We start from the raw sequence: 14,520 nt of genomic DNA, 5'->3' as shown, positions 1-14,520 counted from the left end.
CTATATATATATATACAATGTGCACATTACAAGTTATAATAATGCTAATTCAAGTAAATATCATGTTTCCATTTAGGCACTAAACATATTTTAGCATTATCACATGCTCAGTTCATTTAGCAAAGGTGTACCTTTTAAGGAGGGTTGTGGACAGTACAGACATGAAATAGAATGCTCGCTGAATGTTTCTTCCGATTTTTTAAAGGGAAAATAAACCCCTGTCTTTGACATGAGCTCTTGAAGTAGCACATATACTGACAAGCAAAAGGTTAAGTTCTCAGTCAGAGTCAAAACCATAAAACAACCCTCTGTTACTTTCCTGCATTGGACTACAATAACTTAATTACCATGGTATTGGAAACAGGCCATGAATACTTTAACGTAGAGCCCAAAAGCTCAACGTCACAGCTGTATGGAAACACACATACTAGTTTCCTTGTCAGCTTATTTTTATCATTTCATTTAATACAGATTTTTCAGAATTTATATTAAATTGAAATGTACCGGGCATATATATATATATATATATATATATATATATATATATATATATATATATATATATATATATATATATGATCCTTTATGGTGGAACATTCAACCCTATGACTTTGCAGGCTCTCGCCATAATTTATTTTGTTGATTCTGTTTAAGAATATAAAGACCTGTTATCCAGAATGCTCGGGACCTGGGGTTTTTCGGATATTGGATCATTCCATAATTTGGATCTTCATACTTTAAATCTACTAGAAAATAATGTAAACATTAAATAGACTCGGTTTTGGTTCCAAAAAGGATTAATTATATTTTAGTTTGGATCAAGAACAAGCTCATGTTTTATTATTAGAGAGGAAAAGGAAATCATTTGCAAAAATGTAGATTATTTGCATTAAATTGAGTCTATGGGAGACAGCCTTTCTGTAATTCAGAGCTTTTTGAATAATCGATCCCATACCTGTACAGGCATTTAGTTCATTAAAATCCTGCGACTTTCCAGGAGGCTGAGAGTTAAACACAACAGCAAGGGAAAACGTGAATACACTAATGCATAATTTATCCTTAAATTGTTTACATGTGACTAACACGCCTCTGTTTACTGCAATTTTTGGCAGTCACTCAATGTCAATAATAACAATTGCTCAGATAGGTGTTGGGAGCGGTATATTGCTATCCAATGACTTGTTGGTACCATTTTGCCTCAAGGATCTATCAACATTAATGGGTGAATGACATTTTATTCATATCCAGCTAATAAACAAAAAGGTGAGCAGGATTTAAACCTGTCTCCTTTAACACCCTGTACTCTTATTTCTGTGGCCAAGGTCAGACAGAGGGGTCCTTGTCTAGGTATTTAAAATTTACAGCACCAAATATGCATTCTACAGCTATAGCCCCTCAAATATATAAATGTCATTTGAGACGCAGTACAGCCTGTTAACATCCCCTTTAGGCCACAGGACTTTTCTGGGCATTTTACAGTGTGAATAATAGGCAGCAATTTGGATGGCACAAATATAAAAAAAATAATCAAAGCCTTGATGTCCCACTGCATAATCCTCTCTACATGTATTAGGCCCACCCCTGCTACTGTAACCTATAGCATCCCTATATACTGTATAAAATAGTCCGCATCAATTGTCTAAGTCAGCAGTTCCCAACCTTTTTTGGCACAGGGACCGGTGTAAGGGTCCTTTTCGGTGCACCACGTTAATTCCGGGCTAGGCTCGGCAGCCCAGTTCAGGATTGGCCCGTGGTCCAACGGTTGGGGACCTCCGGTCTAAGCAAGCTAAATTACTGGTAAATAGGGTCATGTATAGGTCTCCATATCATAAAGGGTCATGGATTGAAATGACTGCAAAGTCCAATTTCAAAAGGTTATTTAATGTTTATAATGATAAACCATGTTTTTTTTTATTTAGTATCCTACAATTAAGATAAAACTTTTATGTATTAACTAGGTCTATATCATGAAAGCTAGACTTGGCACAATTGGTCAATTCATCAGGGTCTGTGCATAAATATTATACAGGTATAGGATCCATTATCCAGAAACCTGTTATCCACAAAGTTTCGAACTACGGAAAGGTCCCCTCCCATAGACTCCATTTAACCAAATAATTAAATCTTTAAAAAGTATTTATTTTTTCTCTGTTGTAATAAAACAGGATCTTGTGCATGATCAGAACTAAGATACAACTAATCCTTATTGAAAACAAAACCAGCCTATTGGGTATATTTAATGTATACATGATTTTCTAGTAAACTTAAGGTATAAAGATCCAAATTATGGAAAGACCCATTATCCGGAAAGCTTCAGGTCCCGTGCATTCTGGATGACAGGTCCCATACCTGTACATGTAAATGTAAAGTATTAGGACATTAAACATCACCTTGGAGTTCCAGCACCTATATAAAAACATATAACCTTTGACCATATGCCTTTATATGATCATGGAGCTCCTCAGTGACTTACAATAGCCTAATATTTTACAATAGGGAGTACATTATTTATACTATAAGGTTCTGGATGGTGCATAGGAAAATACCCGTCTTGTTAATTATAAGGGAATACATTTGAACAAACCACCTTCAGACAAAGGACTCCAACAATTTTACTAAGCAAGAAAACAACTTTTAATCCAATAATAGGCTTCAGTGAGATAGGGAAATAATATTTCTATAGTTTAGGACGTGTTCTTATATCAATAAGTAAACTAAATGGAAATGAAATTTCCTTTGGTCAGTCACACACTCCATGTAATTAAGAAAAATATAATTATGCATAAACTGTGAAACGCCAGGTATAAAATATTGAAAAAATGGATGTTATCTATTGTTAGCTAGTTGCTGCTAAAAAGCATTTCCTTGAGTCTTTCTGCATTGCAGCGTTTTGCATCTGGCTGCTATACTTTAGAGAAAATCAAGGTTGCCTAGCAAACAGCATTGTAATGGAGGAATGGAAACTTCATATTTGCTTGGAGGTTGCAGCATGAGACAACTTTTTGTAAGAAATCTGTTCTGAATGAAAACAAAGTAATTACATATAGCTAGAATAAAACAAGCAAATATTAAGCAATAGTCTTCATGAAACAATGCTCTACAGCACAGCCCTCCTACCCATCCTCAGGATCAGCACATGTGTATAGCGGAAAGATATGTTTGCCATTAGACTTACCGTATATACTCGAGTATAAGCCGTCCCGAGTATAAGCCGAGGTACCTAATTTTACCTCCAAAAACTGGGAAAGCTTATTGACTCGAGTATAAGCCGAGGGTGAGAAATGCAGCAGCTTCTGGTAAGTTTCAATCTCGTTTTTGGATGACTATTCTTAGGCGCCGGCTACTATTCTAAGCGCCGGCGAATATTCTTAGGCGCCGGCGACTATTCTAAGGCGCCGGCGAATATTCGAAGGCGCCGGCGAATATTCTAAGGCGCCGGCGAATATTCTTAGGCGCCGGCGGATATTCTTAGGCGCCGGCGACCGTTTTTTGCGCTTGACCCGAGTATAAGCCGAGGTAGAGTTTTTCAGCATATTTTGGGGGCTGAAAAACTCGGCTTATACTCGAGTATATACGGTAAGAGTTACCGTACTACCAACACAAGTGACATGCAGATCTAATAATTCTGGGACTTATTTTGTTCATACAACCCCAAGCACTGCCAAGCTTTCTACCCCAAAATTTGTTCTAGAGTTATAGTCTCATCACTGACTGTTATCCCAGGCCAGTGATACAGGATGATATGGAGGAGCAGGATCTCTGGACAGCTGAGGAAAATTTAAAGGCAGACAATCATCTAAAATTGCTTCCCCATTTCCCCAGGCTAACAGAGCCCACACTCTGGATGGGGAAAACAAAAGTAATTTTCTGAGTTAAGCCCCTATTGAGTGCACTGGTCACCACAACATGAGAGCATGCCTAGTGCATGCAGCCATGTTGTGACACACGCATTTTCATAATGAGTGAGTATCCAGCTAACGTGTTATACAAGAGCATATGGCATAGGATTTGGGGACGCGGCAAACGATGTATATAAAACACATAAGTAAATAAAGGGCGTGCTGGAGCACTCATTCCTTATGTGCATCATTTACATCAGTAATTTTGTGATTTATAGTTGTTATTGCCATCAAACCCAAAACTAGAGGTGTCAATATCCCTTTAAAGAAATGCATAGTTTTAAGATGGTGATATGTAAAGCACGTATCACTGAATTCAGATTTTAGGATGCATGCAGGATTAAACAAAAAGATATATTTTTTGATAAAAAATATGGCACTTTCTTACTTACCAGATACTAATATCATAGAAATACTGGAAAAGTATATACCTGAAAAATTTGATAACTGCACTTTAGCTCCTACAGTTATTAATGCCATGATTTATTATTGAGTTTTGAATGTTAAAGCCTGACAATTAAGCATTATTGATAAATCTAAACACATTATCGATGCCAAGATTGATTAGCCACCCAGAGGTGCCCTGGGATAAGGAATGACCATCAATAAGGATTTGCAGCTAAAACATACTGGGAGCACTTAGAAAGCAAAGTGAGGAATTTCGAATAAAGACAGGAGAGTTGTGAAATGCAGGTTCAGCATTAATCGTTCTCTTAGTTGTTGGCTGTGAAGGTCACACATATAATGAGAGATAACACGTGAACACACAGCAAAGTGCTAGATAAGTCAGCAATAAAATATACTCTAAGCAGGCCAACAATAGAGAAAGGAATCTGCATGCTCATTCTTGCTAAAATCAGGGTTTTGGACATGTTATATGCTGATCAAACTTAGTACAGGTATGGGATATGGAATGGCCGTCTCCCATAGACTCCATTTTATCCAAATAATACCAAAATCTTTCCTTTTTCTCTGTAATAATAAAACAGTACTTGGTACTTGATCTAAACTAAGATATAGTTGATCTTTATTGGAGGCAAAACCAGCCTATTGGGTTTATTCAATGTTTACATGATTTTTTAGTGGACTTCGAAGATTCAAATTACAGAAAGATCCATTATTCGGAAAACCCCAGGTCCCAAGCATTCTGGATAACAGGTCCCATACCTGTAGTTCATGTAAAATAAATGGAGGTGACATACAGTGGCGAGATTATAGGAATAATTTCTGGCTCTGGTCAGATGTCCAAGAGCACAAAGTCGTTCAAGGGCATGACCCTTGGTGTTCACATTTTTGCCTGGAGTCTGGCTGAGAACTGCATCTCATGCCAGCTAAATAAATCTGGTGCAAGACACAGAACACATCGTTGGCAGACACAGGTCAGCCCTGTCCTTACTACCTGTCATAGGTCAGAAGGTAACTTCTACTATTATCTAAATTTGTCACCAGTCCCTAACTTTTTCATTTGAACGATGTGCAAGTTAGGGAAATGGGAAATTACTGCATCCCCCTCTACTCATGAATACAGTGCATGCTGTATATAAAGGAGAAGGAAAGCTACCAAGGTAGTTTATTGCCAATAGATTAGCAACAAGAGCACAAGCTAGAACTCTATTTATTCTGCAGAATGATTTACCATATACAAGACAACACAAGAAGCTCTCTCTGTTTATTTAGGCTAGCAGCTGACATATTAGCTTGGTGTGACATCACTTCCTGCCTTATTCTCCCCCCTGTTCACTCATAGCTCTGGGCTCAGATTACAGGGAGGGGAGGAGAGAGAAAGGAGCAAACGGAGCATGCTCAAGCCCTAGCCCTGGAGGTTAATGCTGAAAACAGGAAGTCTGATACAGAAGCCCATGTGTACACACTAGGAGCAAAGAAATGCTGCGTTTCTTTTAGACAGAGGACTCAGAGCAACACTACTTTGAGGGTTTACTTGTGTATTTAAATAGACCTTTCTAATAAAGCTTACTTAGTTTTAACCTTTATTTTTCCTTTAAGGGGTTGGCTGCAGGTCTCTGGTATCCAACAGAGAGCACATAGACCTGTGGTGCTTCAAGTAGAGTGGAAGGCCGGATGCAATGTGCAAACTTGTTTTTCTGCACTTGGCACCCTACTGTGACATGCAAGAAGACAACTGTGGGGAGGGGAAAGAAATTTGTATTTCATATTTCCCACAAGTTACTGGAATGCCAGATCACATGCAGTTGGGGATTAGAAATTCCCATAGATTCCCATAAAGAAAAATGTGCATAAAACTGAATGACTGAGTATGACAACAAAAGAATTTCATCTAGCTACAGCAGGGGTCCCCAACTTTTTTTTACTCGTGAGCCACTTTTAAATGTAAGAAACGGTTGGAGAGCAACACAAGCATGAAAAAATGTCATGATGTCAAATAAGGGCTGTGATTGGCTGTTTGGTAGCCCCTATATGGACTGGTAGCCTACAGGAGGCTCTTTTTGGAACTACACCTGTTTATTTATGCAACCAAAACTTGCCTCCAATCCTGAAATTTAAAAATAAGCACCTGCTTTGAGGCCACTGGGAGCAACATCCAAGGGGTTGGTGGGCAACATGTTGCTCGCGAGCTACTGGTTGGGGACCACTGAGCTACAGTATACTGATCAACCCTGTAAGTCTTACAAGACAGATGAATGTCATTGATAGGTATATAGAAATATTAAAACATAATCCGTCTATCAAAACATTAGACTTATATACAGTAGCACTCACCATAAAGGTCAACACTCATGAATGATTAATTCCATGAAGAAAATGGCACAAATATTTGGAAGTGCTGTATATGATGATAAAAATTGATATTTGCCACATTTATTGAGCTCTTTATTAAGTGTCTTATTTCCTTTCCTGCACGTATCAGCAAAATGCAATAGAGCTGCTAAAGCTTGCGGTTTCCAGCTGATGCATAACTCAGTTATGTTATTCAGTTATTTGGTGCATATTGACAGAAACTGGAGAAAACAGCCACCAATTCCATTTTTTTTCTTCTGTAAATTGCTGCATGTTCGCATAACTTCATTACAAGTGTGTATCAACTGATCTGCAGTTTACTGCAGCAGCCCAGTAATTCACTGACAATTCTTAACACTTTCTCTCCCTGCTTGTTCTGCATTGCAGAGGCACTTTAGAATGCAGTATTTTTACATGTGCCGAGTAAAACGCTTGCAAATAGAATTGTGCCGGCTGCACCAAATTGCTAACAGTACTGATGTAGAACAGCTCAGTCTATACAGTACCAACATATGCAAATCATCAGCAGAAGTGATTCATGTACCACACACCATTTCTTTGCTTTCCATTTTTTGTGAAAAACACAGGTGGTTCTCTCTAATAGACCGCTGGAAAAATGTACTGTACTGAAATTATAATACAGGTATGGGACCTGTCACCCAGAATGCTTGGGACCTTTGGCTTTCTGGATAACAGATCTTTCTGTAATTTGGGTTTTCATACCTTAAAGGGATACTGTCATGGGAAAACATGTTTTTTTCCAAAATGCATCAGTTAATAGTGCTGCTCCAACAGAATTCTGTACTTAAATCCGTTTCTCAAATCTTTTTTATATTTAATTTTGAAATCTGACATCTGGCTAGACATATTGGTAATTTCCCAGCTGCCCCATGTCATGTGACTTGTCACTCTTCTGCTGTACTTAAAATTTGAGTGATAGTCCACCCCTCCCTTTCCACCCAGCCACTTAACAACAGAGCAAGATAACAGCTGCCTGGTAGATCTAAGAACAGCACTCAATAGTAAAATCCAGGTCCTACTGAGACACATTAAGTTACATTGAGCAGAAGAAACAACAGACTGCCAGAAAGCAGTTCCATCCTAAAGTGCTGGCTCTTTCTAAAAGCACATGATCAGGCAAATGACCTGAGATGGCTGCCTACACACCAATATTACAAATATATAAAAAAACAATTGCTGGTTCAGGAATGAAATTGTAGAGTGAATTATTTGCCATGTAAACAATGTAATTTAGAAATAAAAACGACATCATAAAAATCATGACAGAATCCCTTTTAAATCTACTAGAAAATTGTGTAAACATTAAATAAACCCCATATGCTGGTTCTGCTTCCAATAAGTTACATAGTTAAATCGGGTTGAAAAAAGAGTAAGACAAAGGGGTATATTTATCAAAGAGTGAAGTTAATAGTGAAGTTCCGCCACTAGAGTGAAATTCCGCCACTTCCCATTCATTTCTATGGGGTTTTTAAAGGCGTATTTATCAAAGGGTGAAATTTCACTTTCACCCATTGATAAATACGCCTTTCAAAATCCCATAGAAATGAATGGAGAGCTGAATTTCACTCTAGTGGCGGAACTTCACTCTTTGATAAATTTACCCCAAAGTCCATCAAGTTCAACCCCTCCAAATGAAAACCCAGCATCCATACACACACACACCTATCCATACTTTCACATAAATTATATATACCCATATTTATACTAACTATATAATTTAGTATCACAATAGCCTTTGATATTATGTCTGTCCAAGAAATCATCCAAGCCATTCTTAAAGGCATTAACTGAATCAGCCATCACAACATCACCCGGCAGTGCATTCCACAACCTCACTGTCCTGACTGTGAAGAACCACCTACGTTGCTTCAAATTAAATTTCTTTTCTTCTAATCTGAAGGGGTGGCCTCTGGTATGGTGATCGTCTTTATGGGTAAAAAGGTCCCCTGCTATTTGTCTATAATGTCCTCCAATGTACTAGTAAAGTGTAATCATGTCCCCTCGCAAGCACCTTTTTTAACAGGGAAAACAACCTCTACCTTGACAGTCTACCCTCATAATTTAAGTCTTCCATCCCACTAACCAGTTTAGTTGCACGTCTCTGCACTCTCTCCAGCTTATTTATATCCCTCTTAAGGACTGGAGTCCAAAACTGCACTGCAGACTCCAGATGAGGCCTTACCAGGGACCTATAAAGAGACAAAATTATGTTTTCATCCCTTGCGTTAATGCCCTTTTTTATGCAAGACAGAACTTTATTTGCTTTAGTAACCACAGAATGACACTGCCCAGAATTGCACAACTTGTTATCTACAAAAACAACAAGATCCTTCTAATTTTACGGAAACTCCCAACACACTGCCATTTAGTGTATAACTTGCATTTATCAACATTGAACCTCATTTTCCAGTTTGCTGCCCAATTTAGACAAATCACTCGGCAAAGTCGCAGCATCCCGCATGGAAACTATAGTTCTGCACAATTTAGTATCATCTGCAAAAATAGAAAAAGTACTTTCAATGCCCACCTCCAGGTCATTAATAAAAAAGTTGAAAAGCAAGGGACCTAGTACAGAGCCCTGCGTTACTCCACTAACAACACTGGTCCAATTAGAAAATGTTCCATTTACCACCGCTCTTTGTAGTCTATCTTTTAGCCAGTTCTCTATCCAGGTACAAATACTATGTTCCAGGCTAACGTTCCTTAATTTAACCAGTAGCCTTCTGTGCTAAACTGTATCAAATGCTTTAGCAAAGTCTAAGTAAATCACATCCACTGCCATCCCAGAATCGAGGTCTCTACTTACCTTCTCATAAAAAGAAATTAAGTTAGTCTGGTTAGTGCTGGATAATTATATTTTAGTTTGGATCAAGTACAAGGTACTGTTTTATTCTTTCTGGATAATGGGTTTCTGTATAACGGATCCCATACCTGAAATCTTATTCTATGAATTATTAACCACTGAACCAATTTTTCTTTGAGTGTTGAAAAGTTGCAAAATAGGTTTGAGGCTAACTATGCTATAGTACTGTAGGAAGCAATCACAATTCAAGTGCTGAGCCAATGCAGTGCTAGGACCATAAGCCAAATGGGTGCATAGATAAAATCACCATCAGGGGGTACTTCAATCATGGACTTCATGGCAAAGTGTGCCCCAAGAAACACAAAGATGTGTATCACAGGTGGCAAAGAGAGGAAGGGCTTGTGGCAGAGTTTTAGGTGGATCATGGATATGGTTTAGCATAACTGGGCATGGTCAGAGCAGATCAGGCATGTTTGTGCAGGACATGTTTTATGGCCCCCATTCTAACTGTTAGCAGAACCCCGGGAGGCAGGGCCCATGTCCCATGATTACTGTTGGTGGCCCTGTTTGCAGATATTATCTTATTGCCTTTTTGCATGAGGCGTGAGCATGTGGTTCTACTTAATTCTTCCATGCTCTAATTTTTATATGCTCATTAGGTGTAGATTCAGTTCTAGATTTGCCCAAATTCTTCATGAAACATTCACGATTTGTCCAAAACCTAAAAAGTGGATTTGTTGCATCCATAATTATAAGATTGTACAGCACTGTGTATCCTAGTAGCACTTCATAAATTTATATACATACGTTATTGATTCTTAAAGTTGCCACACAGCTAAACTGTAGCAGGCTTGTCTATACTACTGTACTACAAATAAAATCTATTTTGCAGCCTTTTTGGCCTCCAAGTAAAGCGTATTTTATTAGTTAATCCGTGTCTTTCACACTTATCCTATCTGTAAATATAGCACATGGTTACACAGCAAGTTTGACATTATTAAAAGTAATAAACCCCTTTATTGTACCATGATTTGGCCTCTAAGCGACTTCTTTAATATTGCTGTGTCTTTTCAGTCTTTCCTGATTACTAATACTATTACTGTTCACTAACTTTTTGTTCTGTTTTTTTTCTGCACTTTTCCAAGCTTCATAATATAACTTTTATACAATTATGTCCAAGCCTGTTTGGAGTTCCAGTTTAATATTTTGAAGAAAAGACCCATTATTCGGAAAGCTCCAAATTACAGAAAGGCTGCCTCCCATAGACACCATTATAATCAAATAATCCAAATTTCCAAAAATTATCCGTAAAATGATCCAGAAAGATCGGTTATATGGAAACCCCCAGTTCCCTAGCATTCTGGATAATAGGTGCCATACCTGTACTATATTTTCCATTAAAGGTTGCCAACTATTAGCATTGGATGATCTGACTTTATAGTACTGTATATTTAGTTCCATCTACCTAGCTTTTCTATTGCAAGACAGCTGAAGGCCCACGTTCAAGAAGTAGGGCTCTCTAGAGTATAGACATTCTTTTGAAATATATACATACATAATGATGTTGTTTGTAAGGATGCATAACAATCAGTAGAGTCAATTTGATGGCCTATTTGATGGACTTTTCTTCAGGACTGCAAACTGTCACCCGCAGTTGCATAGCTTTGCTGTATAGAGCCCTGTTTCTTAACCTTGAGGTCTCAAATGTCGTGATCATTTCTCAACATATATTTAAAGGTTAACATATATTCGAAGTTTTAGCCCAGCAACATATGGCAACTGAAGTTAAAGAAACGGGAAAAGAGAGAAATACAGATTTAGAATAAACCAATTATTAAACATAGTTAATAACCTTCTGTATGACTGCATGGCAACATATACGTTTTACCAAAATGACATCTGAAACATTTGCAGAAAGGCAATTTGCAAAGGACATCTATTACCATAAGCAATTAAAATAAATGAAACTTAATTTCATAAGAAGGTGCGTGAGAGGTTAATTGCACAGGCAGTCATTCAGTTATACTAAAAAATTAGAAAAGTGTAATGAGCGATTGTTAACAGGATTGATCTTCCTTAAACTTAAGGCTTAAACTTCTATGATCTACAGCTCACTTCTGAACGTTTATGCTCTATTGTATATCAATGGAACATTAGCATTCACAGCTCAGTGTCTAATTAAATATATTTAGGAAATATTAAAAAAGCAAAAAGGCAAATTAATAATAGAAAAACACAATCAAGCTATTTGCAATCGATTATGGTTAAAATCATTATAGGAATTCTAGGGCTTTTATTTGTTTAGAGGTTTTATTTCTGTTTGTTGATGTATAGTACATGGTTTGCTTCTGTGTTTTTGTTTTGCCTTCCTCTGGAACAACTAGCAGTTAGGTAGGTTATATATAGACTAAAGAGTTTGACCTTGATGGATGTGTGTCTTTTTTCAACCTAACTTACTATGTTACTACGATTGAGTGCTCTGTCTGTATAAGAACATGAGGTTAATATATTACATTTAATAGTGCATCTAGTACAAGGCAAACATTAGGTGCAAAGCTCCATTTTCAGAATGATTAATTTCACTTTTCCCAGGTAAGAGGCATTCGTGGAGTCACCCATATCTTGCCCCTTTCTCTTGTGCTCAGCACTAAGGCATTCACAGTAAGTTGACCTTTTTTCAAAGATTTGCACCTAATAGAGAAAGATGGGGAAAATTTTGGGAGGAAAAACGTTATACCAATTTTTGTGCACAATATTTTTTGTCTCTTAATGAGCCCTTCATTGTTTCATGTTACGCTACTGTTCAAAACCAGTTGATGGAAGAACCTTATTGGTTTTGAAAAAGGAAATGAAATGTTCTGAAAGCTTAGCACCACTTTTGTTATACCTACATTTTACCTAAATTTTTTATGTTATGGTCATGTTTTTCTTATGGGACCTATTTAATTGCATATGTTCTCCTTATGTGCCTATGTTCAAGTGTTCTTTTTTTAACTGTATATATTTTTCAATGCTTTTTTATGCCTAAACACCTTTTTTTCCCTAATGCTAATAATAGTAAATTCTGGATATCTATTTTTGCAAATGTTAATAAATAAGTCTCTGTCAAAAATGTAATTCTGGTCATCAGTGATTTCAAATTTTGAAGGATCTTACTTGACGCTGAATGACACTCAAGTTTTCTTTTGCATGGTGAAGCGAGGTTTCTATTTCATGAAAATCATCAACATTTTTCTTTTCTCTAAAAGCATCTCTGATTCTTCTTATGGAGTATATCCTGGAGTGAGAAAGATGCAAATATAAATTTAGTTTTGCTAAAATATATTTTACAGTTTATTACTATACATTTGCCATGCAGACAGTGAATTGCAATCAATTCCCCATTTTGGCTTGTTCAGTTATTTTTAATGTAAAAAACGGTGCAAAACACTATGTAAGCTGCACGTCTACATAGGCCCACTGATTGATATGATTGCTGGCCCAGCAGATCAGAACAATTTGGCCCAGTATATAAGAAGCCAAACTGGGCAGAAATCTGCTTGTTAGAAGAGCTCACCGAACAAGGGGATCTCACATGTATGGCCTTATGATTCTTGCAAATTGTCTGAGTATTAACAAATTGTCTGTATATTAAGGAATAAATAGTAACATTAACAAAAATAAATGTGTTTGAGATCAGTCTTTGTGCCTAAAAATATAGCCCTGGTCTCAAGTAATCACAAAATAGACCTGCTTATAAATCAGGATATCAGCAAGCATGCAACAAAATACCCCAGGAAAAAAAGGCATAGACAAACACCATAACATTCTCTGTATAGATTTATGTGTAGTGGAAAAAATTACCCTCTGTAACCACTACCCTGAATAAAAATTGTGCTGCAATCTGCTAAAGTTTTTCTTTCTGTTTTAGTCATTTTGCTGCTAAGCCTGTGAGCAGCACAGAGCACTGTTAAAGGAGAAGCCCTAAAAATGCCAAATTTTAAATACTGCACTTATTTCACCAGTCTAAAGTTTCAGCATCTCAATAGCAGCAATGATCCAGGACTTCAAACTTGTCACAGGGGGTCACCATCTTGGAAAGTATCTGTGACACTCACATGTTCAGTGGGCTCTGAGCAGCTGTTGAGAAGCTAAGCTTAGGGGTCGTTGCTAATTATCAAGCAGAAAATGAGGTTGGCCTCTAATATAAGCTGATGCTACAAGGCTGATTATTAAATTCTCATGCTAGTTGCACTGGTTTCTGTGCTGTCATGTAGTAATGATCTGTATTAATTACTAATTAGCCTTATATTGTGACATTTCTATTCTATGTGTACTGTATATTTTGAGTCGGTCCCTCAACTCAGTAAGTGACAGCAGCACAGAGCATGTGCAGTGAATCAGCAGAAAAGGAGCTACTGGGGCATCTTTGGAGACACAGATCTTTACTGCTAAAGGGCTGTGATTGCCTTGGGCTGGTACAGAAGCACAACACATAATTTACAACATTTCTAGTCTTCTCCTTTAGTTGGACTTTAGTTCTCCTTTAAAGGAATTGAAAACTTTTTTATTTTTTGCATTACTCAATTGGACAGCCCACTATACATATTTTTCTGGATCAAAAATGCACCTCTGACCTTGATTCTCAATATTATTTTCAGAACTCCGATACATTTATAATGTTCCAGATTTACAAATAGAGCACACATGAATGATGCAACTGGTAATATGGTGCACACAACATGCACAGCTCATTTCAAGTTTTTTATTTATATATATATATATATATATATATATATATATATATATATATATATATATATATATTCCAAGAAAGACCAGCAACACCAGGGTTTCTGTGTATCAAAGCAAAAGTGTATTCAAATAATGCATGAATAGCCGACGTGACGTTTCGGTCCACGCAGGGACCTTCCTCATGGCCTTCCCTGCGTGGACCGAAACGTCACGTCGGCTATTCATGCATTATTTGAATACACTTTTGCTTTGATACACAGAAACCCTGGTGTTGCTGGTCTTTCTTGGAATATTCGCATTTCTTAC

At 37.3% G+C, this 14,520-nt stretch overlaps 1 protein-coding gene across 1 annotated transcript in view; it reads right to left on the bottom strand.

The window, feature by feature from the left end:
- Nucleotides 1-14,520, bottom strand: part of lyrm4.S (LYR motif containing 4 S homeolog) — a 50,966-nt gene that overhangs the window by 25,570 nt on the left and 10,876 nt on the right. The window contains exon 2 of the mRNA XM_018223631.2: nt 12,637-12,757. Within this exon, the coding sequence (XP_018079120.1) occupies nt 12,637-12,757 (121 nt within the window). The remainder of the gene's footprint in view (nt 1-12,636; nt 12,758-14,520) is intronic.

Source organism: Xenopus laevis, chromosome 6S (genome assembly GCF_017654675.1).
Source record: "Xenopus laevis strain J_2021 chromosome 6S, Xenopus_laevis_v10.1, whole genome shotgun sequence".
Classification (NCBI taxonomy): Eukaryota; Metazoa; Chordata; class Amphibia; order Anura; family Pipidae; genus Xenopus; species Xenopus laevis.
Note: the sequence above shows the minus strand (reverse complement) of the source record. Positions and strands in the feature narration are given on the sequence as shown.